Below are 23,171 nucleotides of genomic sequence, written 5' to 3'. Positions count from 1 at the left end.
AGGAATACATATACTACAGAGAGAAAAAAACTATTATAACTCACGTTGCAGTATTTAACCTTGCAGTTGAGGATCGTATTTTGTTTAGTTTTAAAGCATTACACATTTTTTCCATGAGAGCCATTCCCCTGATAACTTACTGAATGTTACTGGCTGCAACAAGTGGTCTGCTTTCCCTACTCTCATTTTCATTGGAAGTCTTAAGTGTCAATCATCAGCCCGCTCAAAATGCTGGTGGATTCATATTGGGAGTGTCACTATATTGTACGAGGCTGCCTCCACACACACACACACACACACAGAGATCCACTCACACAACAGCTGGAATACAAAAATCCCTCTGCAAAGGTCTAAAATTGTTTGTTCAAGACTGATAGTAATAGTATATTTTTTTGGGGCTAGCTTTCCAAATATTAAGTTTAAATAGATAAAACCAAAACAATGTATGAGTTTGTTTGTGTGTGAGTGTAAGTGTAAAAAGCATCCACAAGTCAGATAGATTTAATTTCCTCTTTTTTAATTGATTGCAACACATTTTATAACCACACATTACAAAATGCACATCAAATATTTTACCAGGCTCAGTTTGCAACCTTATTGATAAGAAAAGAAAAAAAAAACTACCAAAAATATGCTTTTTACAAAATAAGACAATTATAATAAAGTAAATGCCACTTTGGATAACCGTAATCAAAAACCCATTTTTTATTCTACATAAAAAAAGCTTGACATAAATAAGTTAGTATAATTTCTCAGTGTTTTTACAAAAATTATGTACACAGGTACATTGCAAAAGATTTACACAAATACACAGGCATGGTGACTGCATTTCTGAGACAAGCCGTTTTTTTTCTCTCTCGGTCCAGGTGTAACACTGGTCTCTTTGAATAGAACCCACACTTTAGGCAAATAAAGGGAAGCTTTTAGATGCTCACATTTGCATCCTCAGCAGGCTAACAACATTGGTGAAAAAAAAAATTACAAACACACATATGGAAATTTAAGTCAAGGTTATCACAAAGTCATACAATGTGAAGTCAATGAGGGAGCACAGGCGGTGCTGGCAACCATACTGAAGCAACCATGTATTTGGTATTGTAAAGGACATTCAACCTCTTTTTTTTCAGAAGGAGAAAATAAAATCCTCTTTTAAGAGCATTAAGGCTGATGAAAACAAAAAGGAACACAGTCAAAAGAGAGGATGACTTTACAACACAACCTGTGCAGTTTGTATGGTCTTTGTCCTTCATTATCTGAGTACCTCACAACTCCAGATGAAAATCTAACACACACTTACAATGTGGCTGAGGTGTGCAGGAGAATTTGAGAAAAAATTAATAATAAAAATCATATTCCAGGATGCTAAAAGCACTTTTCACAAAATAAATATTTAGAGGAAGTCCAAACAGAAATATTACTTTTTTTTTTCCTGTGTTGATTTCCTGGGGAAATAGATCTCTTAGGAGAACGTGCACTTGGTGACCAGAGGAAGAAAAAAATTATAAAAAATAATAACAGATGAGCTACATTTGTACCGTTCTTCACTGCTGAGTTAGGACGATGACGGCGTGAAGATACACTGTTGAGAAACTGTAAGAAGCCATGATTGTGTGTTTTTTTTTAAATGTAGCAAAATAGGGAACACTGTAAATAAAATGTCAAAACAAAACAGAACAGCATTTTGGAAACATGTATCAAACTACACTGCAATTCTTCAAGTCAAATCAAAATTCACACCTTTTTACAAAAAGGATCTGTGTTCAAATCATAATGTTTTTCTTATGTGCTACATATGGAGAGAAATATAATATTATAATAGGCTATGTATATTTATTTACACACAGGTAGAAAAAAAAAAAAAAAGGAGCAAAAAAGGAAATCAAACCTAATTGCACACTGCTACATTGACTGCTTTCAGAGGCAGTAACTTTTTTTTTTTTTAATTGAGTGCCACAACTTTAGTGTTTCTATTCAGTGCTTCAACAGCGTCCTCTCCCCCCCGTGTCTTCAGGAAGAGCCGATATGTTTCTGATGCTGTGTACTTCCTCTTCCAACAATCGGCCAACACTGAGGTTTCCCACGTAAATGGGGAAATACATCTTCGGATCTGTAGGAAAAATAAATAAATAAATAAAATTAGTCAGATGGAAAAAAATAATCGACATACATAAATAAATAAGAGGCTGAAAGGTTGAGATTAACATAAAAACACTGAGCTTCATGCATCACTTGAACAAAACTTTTGCAAATAAGTGAGAATGGATGGAAGAGCATAGTTTTCAGTCAAAGAAAAAGGGGAATTTGTTTTTTTCTCTACAACCATTTGCATTTTGACAAATAGGAGGAGGATTACCTCGAAAGCAACATGACTATCAGAAAAAATAAGGCTTGTGACACACGGATACGCTGGAAATTGTCCAACAAGTGACGTTTTTCCTCTAGTGACAGTTGTTGAACTGATGCAAGAATTGCTTGTGTGCTCATTCATTCTTTCATTAGACTCTGTACAAAATAGTATATGTGTAAAATCAGCAGAAGGTCACCATGTTTAAACTTATAATGTTATCATACTTTATAGGATTTTTTTTAAAAAGGTAGCCAATACAAAAACTACAGAAAACCCATACACTTGTTGTCTTTCGTGTCAATCAAAAAGCACCATGTTTTCTACATAGATCAGTGACCTAATAATATCCCGAAAAAAGACTTTGCCCATTTCCACATATTAAGATAATATTCTAGAAGGCAAGTGTAGGTGTTTATGCTTCCCTGCAGCCTTGACAGTTCACATCCTGCCCCACGACAACACAGATTTCATGCCTGTTCCCCCCTCTACGCAGCGGCCAACCAACACACTTTATCTCAGACCTGCACGGCTCCTCTGCACACTCTCCACCGGCACAGACAGATGTGTGAGTGTGTGTGTGTCGTAACATTAGTGTGCAAAGTGTGTGCAACACACACACACACACACACACACACACACACACACACACACACACACACACACACACACACACACACAGAGAGAGAGAGAGCGAGACCAGCCCCTTCCCGTCCCTGCTCTGAGGGCAGTGGCTGCTGACGTGTTACTACTACACTGTTGTTCAGCACTTGTTGTTTACAGTTTAGTCGGAAACTCAGGCTCTCCCTCGGCAGGCAGGCAGGCAGGCAGCGGTTGTAGTAGAAAAAAGAAAAAAAGTGGAAATGTACAACCACGTTTTTCCTGTATTTACTCCAAACTCTGAAACAGGTTTGAGTGCAAAAATACAACTGAACTCTTTACTCCCACACTACTACTGCTATTAATACCATGAATAGTACTATATGAATGGGGAAGGCTGACATCAGCTTTTAAAAGGGGAAATTCAGTATTGTGTTTGTTCAAAAGTTGCACACAACCGAACTGCAAATGACATTACAGAGGTCACCTGATAGTACGGAAATAATACAATAAAAATATATTTTAGTTTTTAAATTAGTAGCCTATTTAGTTCAATGTACAGCTATCTTTAGAGGTAAGCAACAGCTGGAAGAGAGGAAGGTGGGGGCTGCATTTTCTACCTAGAGTAAGAAGCCCATTGAACCATAAAAAACGACGTGCCTCAAAGCCATGCTAGTTGTTTGCTTACCGTTGTGTCGTCCTCACGTTTGCCTCTTGGGACTGGTCTTTCTGGGTGTGTGTTCTGCAGAGTGGCTCAGGCTCGGACAGCTCACCTCGTCGGAGCTGGTGTGTGACCTCTTGTTTTGGGCCGAGGGGTCTGCGAAGGCAAAGTTTAACGTCAGTAAAAAAAATAAAAAATAAACCTTTAAAAAAAAAGAGGTAAAAATGGACAATTATATTTAACGAAATTGGTGATGCCTGTTTGTAAACCCTTTAAGCTGCATATTTTCATTATGTCTCCATTATGCAGCTATGAAAAGAAAAAGGAAAAAAAATTGGATGCACTGTGATCGATATGTGGAAATAAGCCCCAGTTACCTGCTACCCACACATGCAGTCTTGTATTTTTAAAAAAAATTAAATAAAAATTAGTTTCATTTTGTTGCTTAAAATCTAGTACCGTGACGTGCAGGTCTTTTCCTCAGCCCGGTGCACTGCTCCGTGCACTCCATCGGCCCGTCAGACCGCTCGCTGTCTTCCACCACAACACAGTTATGATGGTTCCCGTTTAGATCCACATTGTTGTTATTCCCGGCGGAGCAGACGCCCTTCTCCCTCCGCCGCGGCTGCCTGTGGTAGAAGCCGGGCACGTCTCTGCTATCCACTAGTTCCCACTCGAGTCTGCCGTAGGGAAGCGGCGTGTGACTGGGGAAGTCGAAGCCCCACTTGGTGGAGGCAGCCTCTTCCATCTCCCGCAAGTGTCCCTTTAAATCCCTCTTTAACTCTTCGTGGTCCACCGAGCCGAAGAGGCTTCTGCAGGCGGAAGGTTTGGGGTGATCCGACACCCGCTGCTCCGTCCGCTGCTCCAACGTCGGGCTCCCGTTTGATAGCCGAACATCTGACATTTTTTCGCCCCCGAAAGAAAGACGATTTTTTTCAAACAGCCGGGAGCGTTCAGTTTTCGCACAAGAAAAGGAAGACAAAAAATAACTCACATACGGCTTAAAAAACAACGGGTATCTCCCAGTCGCTTAGCAAAGATCCAAAACAAGCGTAAAACCGAGTTATGCCATGCATACGTCGAGCTGGAGACGGTAACGGCCGCGGCGTTCTGAAGCCCGAAGTGGTCTCCGCGGAGCATCAAAACAAAGTGCACAGGAACCGGAGCCGCTCTGTCAAAATTCGTCCGTAGTGAGAGAAACGGCAGACAAACCTTCTCAGTACCCAATATGGCGATTGAAAGATGTACTTGGGATTGAGAGTGGAGCCTGACTGGAGGGAGGGGAGTGAGGGGGGGAAATGATTGACACACGAAGCTATTTAAACGTGAAGCGCAACGCTCATTGGTTCAGAGAGCTAAAGCCCGCCCACTCTTAAGGTGGACCGGTGAGTTGAAGCAAGAGACGCAACACCCAGGCTCAGCACGTCTGTGCCACTGCACCAAATCCCAAGTTTTTTTCAATCTTCAGGCTGCTTTGGCAACGAATACAACACTGTAAATGAAAGTTGCAACTGCATCTGCATGATCATACTTTTCATTATTGTTTGACAAAGCCTCTCTCTTTTTTTTATATATAAATATGTTGCATTTTTATTTTATTTTCCAAAAATAAGCCATCATAATAATTTGTTTTCCATTTCAACTTCCAAATTGAAAAAAAAAAAAAAAATTTGGCTGTTGATGAAAGCCACTGACTAATTTATATATTAACTGCTTGGGGCATGTATAGCCTAATGCAATTAAACAATGAATCCATCCTAGCAGCAAGAAACAAGACTACACTTCACTGTACAGACACAAAACAATGCTTTGTTTTAAATTGAAATGACCAACTTTCATGCATCAGCAGGCCATGTTATTTTAGTTTTTACTTGAAACTAATTGATTCTGAAAACCAATGCAAATAACAAAATACTTTTTTTCCAGAACAAATCAAAAATTCACAAGACTACCAAAACAAGTAAAATTTGGAATAACAAGTTGTGGATCAGATTTTTCAACAAACTGCTACAAACGATTTCCACCTTAAGAGATGACTTCTGAAAATACATAGGCCAAAGCTTCAAGGTGTGGGCCCTCTGCTATAGTAGGTATCCCCCCCCCAAAAAAAATGTCATTACTATCCAACAACTGAAGAAAATATATACTTTTTCAAATCTGCAAATGCGTATCTTATGATTTTGTATTTTCACCAATTCTCTGGAGCTAGGAGAGGTAAGTCAAGGTCAGCACACACCAGACCCTGTCCTCATCTACTCCAGGTCTCCAGAAGAAAAAGAAGAGAAGAACAGATGTACTAGGGCTAGAAAAACATAAGCATGTCCATATTCAGAATTCTGCAATAAAAAAATAAAAATAAATCTACAAAGAAAGAATGACAGACAAAGGCAGCAAGCTAGAAATGCTTATTTACACCACATTGAAAACGTTGTACTTTAGGGGAAAATCTAATGCCAATCTTTTTTTTTTTTATTCTAGAGGAAGAATCCAATTTATGGAATATAAAAATCCTCTACAAGCACTGTTAATAAATTCTGGAATTTATCTAACACTTGGTTCTTTTTTATTCCGGTCCATTTTACACCTACCCACCACTAAATAGAGGAAAAAGCAGCCCCATTCATACAGATGTTGGCCTCATGTTCACATAAAATTGAAAGAGACACGACTTGCTCAAAATAGAAACCGTAACCTGTTTGCGAGAAATGATGCAATTTGATTTTAATGTGAGCAATTATTTACCTCTGGGATCACGGCAGGGTATGTGGTGCAGCTGTGTGTGTGTGTGTGTGTGTGTGTGTGTGTGTGTGTGTGTGTGTGTGTGCCTGCAGCGCCGCCATTATGACTGAGACAACGCTGCCCCCTAGTGTTCACTTTGCAAATATCTCTGAAGCTGTACATAGAAAATCAGCCGGCAACATTCTTTATATCAAAAGGATTTTTAATAGTTCCATAGCTTTAGATAAATTATGTCACATCTGTACATATACATATTTATATGAAGACCAAAAACAATCGCTAAGGGCTTAGGCCAAAAACCCGCAATGTTCAAAAAATATCAGTCCATCCACGCTCCTCACTGACTGTGCAGAAGTGTAGTCGCCTACCTTCCCAGTTAGTTCATCACGGTTCAAAGTTGTCCCTTACGAATGCAGACAGCCTCAAAGACTGAGCCACTTGATGATGTAGAAGTTCTTCTTGCCCACTCTGAGTAAGGTAAGTCCATTGGAAAGGATGTGGAGTTTGGGAATCAGCACCTGCTCTGCTTTGTCTGCACGCCTGTGGTTGATCCACACCGCTCCCTCCAAAACCATTCGGTACCTGCACACAAACATGTCAACAGTCCAATTAGTGAAATTAGCAGGAATTATTGAGTTGTTGATATTATCAGAAAATGAATTGCAAATAATGTCTGCAGCAAAATGTATCATTTGATCCATGTATCAAGAAAAAATGCCAAACATTTAATGGTTCTGTAAGCATCTGCTGCTCTTCTACGGTTTTTTAAAATTGGGGATTGAGTGTAGTTTGGACTGTTGTGTCGGACAAAATTCGAAAACATCATTCATTTTTGGAACTTTGTGAAGGATATCAAGTTTCTTATAAGTTTTTCTGACATTTTACAGAAGATAAGGTTAATCTAAAAATAAATGACAACTTAATCAATAATAATGGTTACATGCATCGCTATACAAAAATGCACTCTGAATCAACAGAACATATGACAGGAGCTTTATGTTCTAAAGAGTCTGTACGCCCAAAGTGAAAAGAACACAAAACACTGGCTTAAGAAGAAACTTTTCCATTCATCAAAATGAAGAAAGTTGCGTAATAGAAACACAGGACTCTCCCGGATAATGTAACAATCTTAAGAGGTTTACATCAAGGGGCCACCAGTTCTTATTTCAACTGGGTTACTGAGAATCTGTGTTTTATCCACCATTATGCATGGTGCATGATGGCTTTAAATATTACCAGAGGGCCTCTGGTGCCGTTACCATGGAGAAGAATCCAAGTTAGAAGCACTAATCAGAGCAGAAGCAAATCTAAATGCTTAGTTTATGCAGTTCTTACAAAACGTTGCTCTATATACACGCTGAATTTATCCAAAGCTGACCCAAACATTAAACAGACTTATTTGGTCTGTAAATGATAAAATCAGTTTTCTCAGCAGCCCAATTGTCCATTCCACTCCTCTTCAGACGTGTTAGCGTTGCATGTGACAGAATTTTAAACTCTGTGGTCGGGTCTTTCTTGCCAACATTCACCCCCAAAACGTTCATGTATCACAGATCATAACTAGGATTTTTTTATTCTCTCTCAAAAAAGCAGTTCTATTCTATCAATTACTTTTTCCTTTTAGACTGATAATTTAACCCTAGGAAAAAAAAACTTTGAATCATGCAACATGGTCTATGTCTAAAAATCTACTTGAAATTTCACTTCCAAAACCTGAGTCTTCCAAAATAACTCCATTCACTTTTGAAGTGTACTGCACGTAGGAGAAGCAGCATTGTAGCCCCTACCCTTTGGGACCCTCTGGGATGGCGTTGACCCTGCGACAGGCGTCTATCACCGTGGTGCCCGGCTCCAACAGCAGCTCATGGAAGGGAGCCTCCCTGAAGAGCTCCTGCAGCTCCTCATCACTCATCTCCTCCAAGGCCTGCACGCTGCTGTGGTACAGTGCATTGGTACATCTGCAATGGAAATATTAAATATGACTTTTTTTTCTATGCATGGGTTAGTTGTCCCCAATGCAAAGGTTAACCCATTGATGACTATGGCAATCTAGGATGCATGTCCTTAATGCCTGAGGGTTTTCTGAAAAAATAGTATGAATTGTCAAGTCTACCAAAACCTTAATATCTAAGCCTGTGTAGCACATAGAAACATGAAATAAAATACATTTAAAGTTAAGGTTCACAGGTTTTATTTAAACATGCTCCCTTAGCGCTTACAAACCAACAATTTTTTCTAAAAATCGTCAGAATTAGATGGGGGAGAAAAAAAAAAATAATATAAAATATTTAAAAATAATGTGCTAAACGAGGTTAAAATCCTGCTTCCTTTTAGTATGGATAGTAGTGACTGAGTGTGCAGTGGAGGGATAAAGATAGACAGATATAGGGAGGAAGAGATAGCTTTATTTTATTATTTAGTTCAGTTATCACTGGCACCATAAATCCGACTTCCCAGTACAACTGGAACGCAGACTGACTCCGGCTGTCAGGAGCCGATCAGCTGGTCCAAACGGCTGTATACCACGGAGATGAAAACGAAACTGAATCTTAACTATCGCCTGGCTGGGCTGAATTTGAGTTGGAGCAGCAAAATATAGCCTAAATTCATAAATATTGTTAATAAATAGATGCAATGTGTTGTGTGATTTTCGTCAGTAGCCTATAGTAGACCTTGATTCTGCGCTCCGAACGCCACTAACTGTTCTGTAATACACTATCGCCGACACAGCTGGCGTATTTTTATTATTATTATTTATTTATTTATACATTTTTTGATTGGCATGATTTTCGGCAAACCACACATTTTTTGGGTGGTCACGTGGTCTTAAAAAATCAACAAAACCCACCTCATGTGTATTTGAACCAATGACGGTGCATTCTATGTTGCGCACGCCATGAAAATTAGATAAAGTAACAATGCTGCGTGACGCAGCATCAGGCAGGAGATACAATGTGGCATCGCGCAGCAGCCGTCATCGATGGGTTAAGTAGGGCTATCGTTTTATATTAAAAATTAAGATTTAGATTAATTTAGAATGTGGGGTGATAAGTTCATATTCAAACTGTAATGACCTGCTAGATATGGCGGCTGCAGTCTCAAAAGTGCACTGGAACATTTCAAGTAGATTCCATTGTGATCCTGCAGAGGGCGCTCTAATACAGTTTGACCTATTGACCTATCAGTGAACTAAGTTAATGTTGTTTTGCTACAAAAATGGACAATAGCGAACAGTGCTGTTCTGAGCGGACATTCAAAAAACCAAAAAATATAAGCAGCGTGTGAAAGAATATTTTGTTCAACACTGTAGACGGCAAGGGCATGAACAAATGTAAGGCTGTTTGTGTACTCTGTAAAAAGGCAGCTGTCTAACTTTTCAACAACGACACATTTGCGGGCTAACCTACTAGCTTACTACCCAACTGAAACCCTGTCTAGACAGCAAGCACCTCAGACCTGTTTTTTTTTTACTCACCTTGGAATTAATTCAAACAAATGACATGTCATTTTAAATTCGTCCAAAATTCATTTTTGGAAAAAGTGACAGCCCTAATGCAAGGTGGTCAAAGATCATGGGCTGCTACAGAACAAAGGAGTTGGTGTCTTTCTCAATAACACTTAATTATTCCTGCTGTCTTTAATAGGTCGACCCACAAAGAAAATAACTGAGGAATTAACAAGAAAAATTCCACTGAATAAAAGAGCATTAGACACCACATACAGCACAAAAAATAGACATATTCTGACCTCTTTGCACTCTCGAGCCCCTCCTTCCCATGCACCAGTTTGGTCACCTCTGCCGCCAGTCGTTTGTGTGCCAGGCGTTTACTGGGATCCTCTCTCTGCTGCTCCATCAGCCTCTCCACCTCCGCTAGAGGCAGGAAGGTGAACAGCTTCAGAAACCTGCCAACAGACCAAACAATACACCTCAGCCATTTAATACAGGGCTCAGTATCTACATGTATAGCATTGTAGATACTACTTCAACAAGCGAGATTAGGTAATGGATGTATAGGTAGGGACCCAGATGTGAGTTGATGATGTCATATGTTACTTTTTTTTTATCTTTATAAGCAAAGCCTATCAAAAGGCTTGGTCTCCACCCACCCTTCCACACTGACGTCGGGCTGCCTGAGAAAGAACTGGTAGAGTTCAAAGGGAGAGGTCTTGTCTCTGTTGAGCCACACTGCGTTGCCGGCTGTCTTGCCCAGCTTGTCCCCAACAGAGCTGGTCACCAGAGGGATGGTCAGGCCGAACACCTCCTCACCAGTCACTCTAATGAGGAAAGAAGGGTTTGGTAAGGGTTAGAATGTCTGGTGTAAGTGTTTTGTATCTTAATAAAGTTGTGAGCAGAGGAGAGGTCCACATTGGTGAATTGCCGGTGCCTTTTTTCATGTTTCACCAAAGGGTGTAATTGCTTGAAAGTTAGAAGGTGGAGTCAGCTATTCTGTAGAATGCTTGTTGTCAAAATCAGTGAATATCCCCTCACGATTCGCTACCTGTCCATACTGCGTGTGATGAAAAACAATCCTGTGTTAATAATACACAGCCGCCCTAGGCTCTGTAAACTGGTATCTTGCTTGCTATCTATATTGGTCCTCTCTGTTTACATAACCTACCAGTTTGCTGGTTTATTGATCGCTGACTCCACCTTTAAATCCTTTTTCACTAAAATGAAAAACCTCATCGCAACTTTGTAGTATGCAGAATTTAAGAGTGGCTGGCCCCTTACAATCTATACAAGACCTTTACTCACATTAGTGCATAGCATACACTATCAAGGCTCGCACAACAATATATTAAAATTGACAGAATTTCCGATGAGGGTTGGAACAATGCTCTCTCATAGTAAAAAATACAAGAAAAAAGAGATAGGCTACTCTTTATAAGTAGGATGTCCATTTACTTTTGAATATATTCATATCCGGACATCAGATTGCCCAGCTGGTCGGTGCCCCCCAGCTGAATCTTGCAGCCGTAGATCTGGTTGAGGTGGTGGAAGTCGAAGGCTTGGAACACCTGGTAGGTGAACTCGGTCAGGCTCATACCGTCTGCGCTCTTGAGCCTGGACTGCACGCTGTGTCGGCTCAGCATGGTGCCCATCCTGAAGTGTCTCCCGGCCTCCGACAGGAAGCCCACCACGCTCCTGTCCTTGTACCAGCTCAGGTTGTTTAAAACAGTCAAAGTGCCTAGGTTTTTCTTAACGTCGTGGAAGTGCAGTTCGTGGTTGGTGCAAATCCTATGGATGCTCTCCCGGATGCTGTGGGTGTTCGCCTCCACCGCGTCCTCTGACAGCCGCTCCCTCTCGCTCGTCTTGCCGCTCGGGTCTCCGATCTGAGCCGTGGCCCCTCCGAGCACCGCCAGGACATGGTGCCCGGCGTTCCGGAAGTGCAGCAGGCCGATGATCGCCAACAAGTTCCCCACATGGAGGCTGTCGGCCGTGGGGTCAAAGCCGCAATACACTGTCTGAGCACCGGATTGGAGCAAGCGAGGGAGCTGGTCCTGCGCTGCGTTCTCCGGGAAAGACTCCTTCACAATGCCGCGTTTATTAAGGGAATAGAGCAGTCCGTTATGGGAAGCTGAAGAACAGTGGAATTTGGACCTGAGAGTGAGGGAAAGGCTCGTTCGCCTAGATAGAATACAGGATCCATGCCGCGATACAACACGGCAGGTCCTCACCATGGACGCAGACATGTTGGACAATGTGACATGAGGACAGAAGGAGGCGGAGGAGGAGTTGACAATCAGGAATAGGGTGTAAAGAGTAGGGCGCCCTCTAGTGCACTGGTTGTCAGAGAAGGGAGCTTTGCATTATCTATTATCCAGCCAGTGTAGTTTGTTTGAATGAAGAAGTTCCCAAGAACAATGAAAGAGAAGGATAAAAGACCAAGCAGGGAAAGTGATCGGTAATACTTTACAATAAGGAAGGCCAACACTGTAGTAACCTATTACCTACTAAATAGTTTTTTTTAACTATTTCTTAATTTTTTAGTAACTACTAGGCCTACATAGTTGTGCATTACCTACCTCTATTTCTTTTCAGTTTTCTGCTTCATTACTGTGTTTTGAGTTCTGATTTTTTATCTATTTTTTTCTTACTACACAGACAATTTGGAGCCATGTTTAAAGTATTACACATATTGATAAGTGCAAAACTGACCTATATAATGTCACCCCTGCTATAGGCTACCATTTGATCAAATGTCATTTTCCCATTTTATTCATGATTCCCGGTGTCTTTAATCAGATTAATTACACTAAACTACAGGCTCACCGAACATGAAGGTATTTTGTTTAGTGATCCAATACTAAAATGACATAGGCCTATTGTTGGTCACATGGCCTGTGTGGGATGTGGATTTTACTTAGGGTAAGCCCTAACCCCCTTATAACTGTGCAATCATTACTTCCGCCATCAACACATGCAGACCTAATGTCTCAAGTTAAATTAAATATGTGCACTTAATACTCACTGATAAGGCATCTACTGTAATTGTGCAGGTTTGACTGTAGCCCAAGAGATGGCGTTCTTGCATCAAGTCCAGCTGACATGAGAAACAACAGTTACAGGCTTAAATTTAACATTGCATTTCTATTTTTAGATATACTTTTATTTTTGGACCTTTTATTTTAGCAAATACAAATCTCAGTTTACCACACTGCACACAGATGCGACCTATTTTCTGAAGATCTCGAATGACCTCCAACTCCAGCCACGTTCTCAAATCTCAATTTCAGTTTCTGCTGTTCTCCCATGCACTTTTATTTCCCTTTCTTGCACTTGGATCACATGAAATGATGACTACACTGTAACCTGCATTTATGTTTGTATTTTTTTAATTACCTTTTTTAAATGTAATTTTATTCAATCTTATTTGATTGTATTCAGTTTATTTCTTATCGTTTTGTGATTCTAATATTTCCTTGCCTGTGTAATGCACTTTGCATAGTCTTTATTGTCAAAATGTGCTATTTAAATAAAGTCGCCTTGCCATTCCCTCAATAGTAGAGACATAGATCATTGATTTATTTGATAATTATTATATGTTATTATTATTGTAAATGGTTCCTGGCATCGACTTTAGCAGTGTCCATTTCATTTCAAACCAACACAATGCAAACTGGAGGATTTTAAAATCATTTTATTTTGAAATCCTTTCAATCTCAACTTTTTCCATTGTTTAAATGACTAGATATACATTCATCAAACATTTACAGTAATGTTACCACGCCACAGTACACATGAACAACACATCCAAAGAAGGTCTCTGCTGTCTTTTCACACACCACTATTGCCACAAAAAAACAAAAACAAAAAAACTCAATGAAATCCAGGAAAAAAACAAAAAATCAAATACCTAACTGCTTTTACTGCTGCTCCCTGGTGAAATCTCACTGTCAGTTTTGGAAAAAAATAAAAATAAAGGACATATTAATCAATGTTGTTGTTGGTGATTGTGTGCTGTAAGGCAGAGCACTATACACTCATTCCAAATAGAAATAAAGAGACAGAGATCGAGAGGGAGGAAAAGTAAATACTTTCTATGTCCTGAGCTAGTTCAACAAAGGAAGACTAGGTTTCCCTGATATAAGCTAAAAAAGTCCCTTATCAATTCAACACAAAACAGACATTCCTAAGGGGTAAGCAGACATCACCCATTTATACATGACTTCTCCTCTCTAACCCCTGGCTCTGTTTCAACAAGCTTAGTGTTGTCCTTTTTAAAGCAAATCCTTCATTGTTACTGTTCTGTACAGTAACAATGAAGCTGCAATAGCAGTTTAGGAGCCTCTATCTTGCTGTTCAAAGGATAGTTTTCCCAAATTTGCTTGGACATGGTTTCGTAGCCATTTTGTGTCACATACAGCTAATTCTAGCTGATGACACAATTCTAAAAAGGTGTGTGTGTGTGTGTGTGTGTGCGCATCAGTCAAGTTTTTTTCTTTCGGAATCTCTAGTGTTTTATGGCATGGGCACGCGCTAAGGCACACATTGTTTGTGGTCAATCCCGAAGCAAACCTGGGACATTACAAGTCCCAAGGAGAGGGGAAAAAACCAAGCTGCGTTGAATAAATGCTGCATTGCTGACATTCTGTTAGAAGTAAGTAAGTAAGTAGGCAGCTTGAAGGTCAGTAATCTACTCGTGGCAAGATAAATGTTTTGGTGAGTTAGTACAATTATAGCAGCAAGTGAGGAGAGAAAAACGTCGCACGAAGAGCGAGACAAAAGCAGGAATTATAAAACGGTATTTACTGCATTTTCATTACTGCATTCTTGACTATAGTAGCATGTGATGCAACACATTACAAGTGCTTTCGCTTTCTCTGTTTAATCAACAGAGATGTGATGTGTAAAAAAAAATACAGGTGGGTTTGTCCAATGAGAAGAAAAAAAAGGATGGTTTTCTGATAATAATGATGAATTCCGTGCATACCCATTCGTTCTTGAATGTTCAACCTGAGAACAGAGTACAAAAAGAGGATAAACCAATATCGTATGATCAGTGCTGAGCTGTACGCTTGACTATTCAAATGAAAAGTGTACCTTTCACGTCATTCAAAAAGTCAAGTTTTAACCGGCTACCCAAGCTTGTGAGCTAGTACAGCCCTGCACAGCCCACAAGTGCCTTCCATTTATATCAAAATCATTTGTATCCTTACTTTACCAGATAAATGAAAATAAGTTGAAATGAACTTAGTGCATTGATGGTTTTTCTATCTAAAATATAGCAATAAACAAAATGGAATGTCCCCAACGGGATTCAGATCTATGGATATTCAATTTGCCCTGTTAACCCTCAAGTCTATTTACACTGCACTCTCCTTCGTGCCATTTCAAATAAACAATTAGCAGATTTAGTCATACATATATACTTTAGTATAAAAATATGATTCAATTCAATTAAAACACAAGTGTGTGGCATTGAAGCAGAAATAAAAAGGACATACAGTACCTAACCTACATTTACTGTAAAATCTCAAACATTGAAAAAGGTCTTTACCAAATGGAGGAATACAAAAGTTGATCATCATTAGTACCTTGTATACCTCATAAAGTTAAAAGTTGGAGCGAGCAGTCAACGTGAACATTTCAGCTATACACTCTGTTTATACAATGTGAAGTAATAATAAACACAAGATTTCTTGCGAATACATTTCAATAAATTCATGATGATTTCGGGGAGATTATGGTTTGGATAAGCAGGAAAAGCATTCTCCCAAGATATAATTCAAATGATCAGCCATGCAAACTTTCATCACGTCCTTATCAACAGTCCCTCACTTGTGGTCGTCTATTTAGTGTGTCCATTTTCTACAAAAAAAAAAGGCAGTGTGACAACAAAATACAGGAGTGGCCTCTACACATGCACCGTTATCATAATAAACAAATACACCTAAAAGGATACAATGTGGAAATATATTTGGTCTTGATCCATCCATGTCAAATTGTTATAAATAAAAATCATACAGCTCGTCTGACTGGCTTTATCTTACTCACATCATCAATTCAGTGCAGATGTCCACATGCTCTCCTGTTTGCCTTTGTCTTTTGATTTTGACCAGGTAAATTTAAAGAAACTGAATTAGTAAAACAGAAACATGTTCTCCCAAAATAACAAGTTTCTGTTGATGTCAAAGTATTGGTATAAAGGATGAGGCTATACCATAATAATGCATTTTGCCATCATGTAAAAACCAAAAGACCCCTGAATCTTAATAGGCTGCATGTGTTATGAGGAGCACACACAGTCATTGGAATACAAGAAAAGGCAGAATGAGTGACATAAGAATGAGGAGAAGATGCAAGATATGTAATTAAGAAGTTATTTTGATGGAAAGGGGTTCACTTTGTGAAGAATTAAAGAAACAGATGTATTCATTTCTAGCCAATCGTCTTGAAGTCTGACTGCAATAAGTTGTATCTTAGTGTTAGCCCTTTAATATCGGGACACAAAACATGATGGAGTGCCAAACGTCTGTGCATGTGTTTTAGTTAGGAAGGCATTTAGCAGAGGTCCAGTATAAAACAGTGTGCCATTAACATGTCACAGGCGTGTTTGTGCTTCAGATGTGCATTGTGGTGCATATAAACAGTGGATTTGTGATGAAAAAATGACAAACTTAAAGATTCCACTACCTTTTTCCCAAGTGTAAACCATACTATTGGCTGTGCAGCTTGTGGGGGACTTGAATAATAAGTGACGCTCATGCAAACAAAGTATTAGTGCTGTGTCGTTGAGAAGAGAAAATAATATGAAAGACGTTGATTCATTTCCAGTATCGTTACAGACAAAGTATGGCTTAGAACACCTACAGTATAAATACACAATTACGTTTGGGGAGCCTGGTGGCACCTCGGCTGTGTCTCTAGGTATACAAAAAGTGAAAGTACATGCTGGAGGGCTGGTGCATGGACGACCATCACCACCCTTTTAATGATGACCAATGTGGCAAAATGCTGCCTTGCTGTTTTGCTCTTTAAGTGTTGCTGCTGCCTCAGAAGTCATTTGGGTGTTGTTAGCTGTGTGACGGACGGTATATGGCTCTTTGCTCTTTGACATCAGTATATATATAAAATAAACAAATCTACTTTCAGACATACTGCTGGAGTGAAGTTCACACTCTTTCCTCATTGTAGGGCTTGTTAAGGTGGTCAGGATATAGGGATAACCACTGAGGTCACCTCAAAGACTTCCAATGATCATTTTTGTACTGTTTTTTTAAATCCAAGAATCTGGTCAGAGATTGCACACTCTGGTATCTCGATAGGGGCTCAATCACATGTGCACCACACCACTTTGTGTATATGAGAGCCCCTGCTTTGTCCAACCAGAAGCCAAAGCTAACTCTTGCTGGGGGGGGGGGGGGGGGGGAGGACGGGGTCAAGTGGTTCAACCTAGCTTACTGAGGACACTTTTTCTGTCCCTGAAAAAAAAGAAAAAAAAATGTCTCCTAGTTATTCCTCAGTACATGTCTCTGTAGATCTCTTGCAGGAGCGGGTGCAGCGACGTGTCCTCTGTCTTTTTGATCTCCTGCACCAGCTGTGCGTGTTCGGTGACGAGCTGCCGGAGGTCGGCCAGTTTCTGCAGCAGCCGGGGGAAGAGGAAGCTGTCGTCAGGGTGATTGGCCAGCAGGTGGAGCTGTAGCACCTGCACAATGCTCTCCTGCATACGCTCGATGTGCGCCACATTCACCAGGCCCGGGCGGTCTGAAAGGCAAAAGTGAGTAAACATGAGTGAGATTTCTTAATCATAATCCCGCATAATCCTCCTGTTGGTATACAAACATTCAAACGGAAGGGAGTAGTACAAGACTGGATTTATAATATTTGCTATGTGCGTAAAACGGAGGCGAGAAAGGACCTGCAAAACTCTGTTTTTCAAGCACTGGCCAATTTTGAGATTTTTTGCTATTTTGCTTCACTACATGTATTCTTTAATAAAAAGGTCTACAATTAAAATTTAGCTAGGGCCGTTATCTCAACATTAGCTTTTTTCAATACTCTGAACCAAAAATCTCAACTTCCAAAACACTTAGCCTACATATATCAACTAAACTTTCCAAAAGTTGTATTGTTCATATTTTGTCAATTGTCCGATTTATGATCCATTTTGTTCTTAACGAAAATGCATTTATAAGATATTTTGGTTAATATAATGAAAAAAAGGCTTTACAAAAATCTGTAAAAACTTTGGACACTTTGTTGTTAAAATAAAATAAAGATTTAAACTGAAAAATCTATTACAAAAAAATTACAAAATTAAATAAGTAATTAACTGGCAAAGTGTCATGATGGTATCTATAGCCTAAGCTAAACATTGTAACCTATTCACCTGCAGTGTCTATATAATACAGTATTTCTTCCAGACTAATACAACTTAAATTAAAAATAAAGATACTGTCCCTTCATCCTCACCTCCACAGTAGATGATAGCGGCCACAAACAGAGCCAGGTCGCTGTCGTCCAGCTCCAGCGAGTTGAACTTCATGGCAAACTGGAACTTTGGCTCCATCATGTCGCTGAAGGGCCTCCGCAGGCTCTTGAGGAACTCGCGGGTGATGAAGCCCGAGCCGTACGCCACCAGAATGCCGTCCTTGTTCATGCTGGAGGCCAGCATGGCGAACAGGGCCTCGTAGACGCCGTATTTCAATAGAGTCACCTGATCGTTGAGGTCCAGGCTCGCGAACCCGGGCACGGACTTTGCAAACTCCGTGAGCTCTGTGACGGTCTCTACAGATGTGCATTGGCAGCAGTGGAAGATCCGAACTTCTGCCTCCCTGTCCTTCAGAGATCCTGAGCTGACCATCTTAGCCACCAGGGTCTGCTCTGCCAGCTGGAGGGTCTCCATGTCGTGGATGACAAAAGGCTGTGTGGGTATAGTGGAGAAGGTCAAGCTGTTATGAATTCCATGTGTAAAGTATAGGTAAAAGTTGAAATTCAACACAGTCACTACTACAGTGGGTAGGCTACTATGATTTTGGCCCACATCAATAAATCTGGCTACATGAATATGGGGGAAAAAGCTGTATCAGCAAACCTCTCTGTAGGAACGGTGTTGTTTAACCATAATCTTTACTGAAAGGAGAGCCATTATTGTCACTTGAATATTTCCGTGATTGCATAATTAGTCTCACTGTAAACACTGTAAACACGTGCACATAATTAATCCAGAAACTTTAGCACAGTTAATGCTGGAAGTAAAGCAGGGTCAAAGCAAAGAGGGCTTACCGGGGGAAACTCAGTATGGAAACTTTGGCGCACCTGACAAACACTTTCTGCTCATAAAAAGATGTACATAACGTACAGTAGGCAGCTATGTGGGCTAAACATACTGTATGTATATCTGCGTCACTGTTCCCACAGAGGACACATTCCAACATCTGACGAGCAGCTACACCTGCTGCTGCTCATCTCCTCTGACCTCTGACTCATGACTGCTGTGCCAAATGCACACGTGAGGGACAGGACACAGAGCTTCACTTTGTGGGACTTACATGTCAACACAACCCAGATGACACAACAAAGGAAATTCTGGATAAGAACCAATACTGGAAAGACAAATAATATGTTGAAATAACAAACCCAATAGTTTTTTATGAAAAGGCTACAGCGCTACAATCTACAATATATTTCATGAGTTCAATATTAATCACAGTTTTAGATTTGTCTCGATGCAATGTTGCAGCTGCTGCCGACCCATATTGCATATTGTTTATAGTAAATATCTCCTGGTTTTCTGATGGCTATTCCTTGCCTGTTGTTGGCCTCATCGTATTGACACTATTTTGTCAGTAGAGACTGTGGTGCTTCAGGGGGAGAGAGAGTGTATGAAGCCCGAATCCCTTGTTGATTCTTAAGATTTCCATGACAACATAATTATTCTCCTTGAGCCTGAAGCTACACCCTTATGAATGCTCAATGGGGTGTTGCCATTTTCTATACATATAGTAGTAGGCTTTCAATACAGTGGATACTGAAAGCATTGCCTGGGATGCTACACTGATGACAGTGTGCTTTTATCCACTATCATTTAAGAAAACAAGTGCATTATACACCTAAAGCACTTTGACAAGCTACAGATGGCAACAAAATAACATAGGAGGAGCCCACAGTCATGCAAGCAGCTCTGTGAGCTGTACCTCCACACAGTGATGCTTTAAGCTAAATGCTAATGTCAGCATATGCTCACAATGAGAATGCAAACATGCTGATTTTAGCTGACTCCAGCAGGTATTCTGTTTCCCATATTCACTGTCTGTGTGTACAATCAGGGCCGCCTTTATGCACGGGCTTACCTGGGCTGAAGCCCCAGGGCCTACGAAGATCAGGGGCCTCTCAAAAAAAAAAATAATAATATATATATATATATATATATATATATATATACTGTATATATATATATATATATATATATATATATATATATATATATATATATATATATATATATATATATATATATATATATATATTTTTACTGTATCAACAAAGGCCCCTGATCTAGAAGGCCCCGGACATTGTCATTTAAAACAATACATTATTGACTGGCTTATGATAGGCCCCTAATCTTCGTAGAGGGGGCGTACGGAGATCAGTGGCCCATCATGAACTGGTAAAGAAAAAGGAAAAAAAAAAATCACATTATTTTTGGCCTATGAAGATCAGGGGGCCTGTCATTCACCAGTACATTTTTGTTATTTTTGTTTAAATAACATTGTTCGGGGCAACGCAGATCAAGGGCCTATATTGAGTTGAGCCATTAGAAACAAAACGAAGAATTCAAAGAGAGAAATAGCTTTGGGATAAGGGATTATTTAAAAAAAATTGGAATGCTGACTGACTGGATTTTTTTAAACCTGTATATTTTTGTTTCTGCTATTTGGTATTTCTGTGTCTCCAAATGATTCCAGAAAATAGCTCACATAGGAAACAGTTGATTTAGCCTTAGTTTTCTTCTCAAAGTACACCAGATTGATGCATTTTACTTTAAAGGGTTCACATTTTTCTTCCGGGGGGGCATGCCCCCGGACCCACCTAGAAGGTCCTGGGTCCCCACCGCTGTCTCCTCAATAACTTGGAAAAACACTGTAACCAACCATGTGTGTTTGGTTATTAAAAGTCATTAGACCAGGAAGGGGTTTAAGTACATGTCGCCTTAGGTGATTTTGTATTTCATCAATAGAGATATTGTGGTGTAGACAAACAAGGCTTTAACGCATCTGTATTGTAAGACCGCCGCCCGGGGGGCCTACGAAACCTCTCAGCCCCAGGGCCTAGTGGCAGGTAAAGGCAGCCCTGTGTACAATGATAGCATTGCTAAAGCTGCAAAGCTGTTTGCTAATGGGAGAGCCTTCAGTTGTGCAGATGGTTGGTCACAAACCAGTATAAGCCATATTCAAATTTGAAACTGATGATGGTGCTAGATTAAAAACCAGGACATCAGTAAAATAGATTTCTAAAAAGCAGTCTGTACCTAAGTACCTTTCATTCCCTCCAAAGAAATGCAGCGATGCAGCAACATATTTTCATTTCCAAATCAGCTGAGTTTTCCATGGAGTCAAGACCGCCAAACCAGTTAAGTCAGACAATAATTACTGTACACAAATCAGAGTGACAGAATTATGGCTACACTATTACTCTCAGACGTCGAGAATGATGAGTTAGAACCTGACAGAGATGTATTGGCTCGCTTACAAGGCATGGACTGGGTGTAAACAGGTCGATCATCTATGATCCACTTTTTTTAAGGGTGATTTTCTTTAGCATTTTAAAATCATTTCTCCTGAAATATTTTGGAAATTAGTCTTAAATGAATGAGTTGCAACAACATTAGAACGGGTTTTTTCCATGCTTTACTGCTCACAAACAATCTCAGCAACAAAGGTATGCAACATGTCAGCATTTAAATACACGGCTGTGGCAAAGACTTTCCAATATGACTAATATGGAAAGTAATATGTTATATTGAAGTACTGTGTCACCACAAATGTACTCAATCAAAATCAAAACAATATTTGTGTTTCCAAACGACTGCTTTCAGTGGCTGCACACCCCAGAGACTCCACCTGGACTCTGAATGGACTTAGTATAATACTTAAATACCATATTCATCTAGTGGGTTTGATCTCCATAAGCAGTGGGAGAATTCTGAATATGGATGTGCACTTGGACTGACCTGTCCCTCTTGACTTATTTCGCACCTTCACACACACCCATCCATCCATGAAAAAATCTGGGCTTCAGTCAATGACCCTCGCATTGACGACCCCTCTTTTATGATGAAAAGAAAATTGAAAGAAACGAGGCTCTGAGGAAATGTTTTTTTTTTGGGGGGGGGGGGGGGGGGGGGGGGGGAGATTGGGGATGTCTGATAAAAAGAGTACAGGCATAGTGGGGGGAAACAGGCGGTTGACTCATACACTGGCTCTTTCTATCTTTTCAGTTTTTAAACAGATGTTTCCTTGTCCAGCTTGTGTGTTGGCTTGCGCTACGCTGATTGAGCAAGTTATTTCTGTCACTGGCTGGCCTGGCGTAATCTCCGAGGGACTGGTTGCCAGGTCGCATTGAGACATTAGCTCGATTACACATTTTGAATGTTACAATCACAGATTACAATCACCACAATGTGGAAGAAATAAATTAAAACAGTTGCAGGACATCATGACCCCGACCTGCATGTGTAGAAATGCTGATAATGAAAGGAACCATGGACACACAATACACACACGCAAAACGCACACACACACACACACACACACACACACACACACACACACACACACACACACACACACACACACACACACACACACACACACACACACACACACACACACACACACACACACACACACACACACACACACACACACACACACACACACACACACACACACACACACACACACACACACACACACACACACACACACACCTTTCACTCACCAACCCACTACTCTTAATCAACGTACAGGGGTGCTGGTCTTGCCGGTGAGAACGGTGCGAGCCTTGGCCTTGTTCATGCTGAAGTTCTTGAGGTAGGCCTCGTAGATCTGCCGGGCCAGCGTCTTCTGGTCGGCCATCTGGGGGTCCTCCACCTCCCTGTCCCCCGTCACCATCTCTGCCTTCAGCTTTAGCTTCTCTGACTGGGGCATCCGGCCAAAACGAATAGCTGTAGGAAGCAACAAAGACAAAATTCAGACTTAGATGACATAATCTGTGCCAGTATTGGTCTAATAAGTCACAGGTGAACATTTTCCAGTGTCAGAGATATTATATTCTCTGGATTTAATGATGATATCAGATTACCATAGAGACAAAAAAAA

General features: G+C 40.3%; 3 protein-coding genes across 3 annotated transcripts in view; all 3 read right to left on the bottom strand.

The window, feature by feature from the left end:
• Window positions 1-500: 500 nt before the first annotated feature.
• Window positions 501-4,844, bottom strand: cdkn1bb (cyclin dependent kinase inhibitor 1Bb). The gene is made up of 3 exons (XM_080027394.1): window positions 4,065-4,844; window positions 3,633-3,761; window positions 501-2,107 (listed from the first exon to the last, which is right to left on the bottom strand). The coding sequence occupies exons 1-2, from the start codon at window positions 4,507-4,509 to the stop codon at window positions 3,646-3,648; spliced, it is 561 nt and encodes a 186-aa protein (XP_079883520.1). The 5' UTR covers window positions 4,510-4,844; the 3' UTR covers window positions 501-2,107; window positions 3,633-3,645.
• Window positions 4,845-6,531: 1,687 nt separating this feature from the next.
• Window positions 6,532-12,038, bottom strand: yars2 (tyrosyl-tRNA synthetase 2, mitochondrial; the record flags this gene model as incomplete). Its single annotated transcript, XM_080027372.1, has 5 exons — window positions 6,532-6,926; window positions 8,132-8,302; window positions 10,092-10,247; window positions 10,452-10,619; window positions 11,251-12,038. 5 exons carry the CDS (start codon window positions 12,036-12,038, stop codon window positions 6,767-6,769), a joined length of 1,443 nt encoding a protein of 480 aa, XP_079883498.1. The 3' UTR covers window positions 6,532-6,766.
• Window positions 12,039-13,576: 1,538 nt separating this feature from the next.
• pparab (peroxisome proliferator-activated receptor alpha b) overlaps window positions 13,577-23,171 on the bottom strand; it is a 34,748-nt gene continuing 25,153 nt past the window's right edge. The window contains exons 5-7 of the mRNA XM_080027629.1: window positions 22,818-23,017; window positions 18,262-18,712; window positions 13,577-17,553 (exon numbers count right to left, since the gene is read on the bottom strand). Coding sequence (XP_079883755.1) covers window positions 17,309-17,553; window positions 18,262-18,712; window positions 22,818-23,017 — 896 coding nt within the window. The 3' untranslated portion in view covers window positions 13,577-17,308. The remainder of the gene's footprint in view (window positions 17,554-18,261; window positions 18,713-22,817; window positions 23,018-23,171) is intronic.

This window comes from Ammodytes marinus (genome assembly GCF_949987685.1).
Source record: "Ammodytes marinus genome assembly, chromosome: 5".
Lineage (NCBI taxonomy): Eukaryota > Metazoa > Chordata > Actinopteri > Uranoscopiformes > Ammodytidae > Ammodytes > Ammodytes marinus.
Note: the sequence above shows the minus strand (reverse complement) of the source record. Positions and strands in the feature narration are given on the sequence as shown.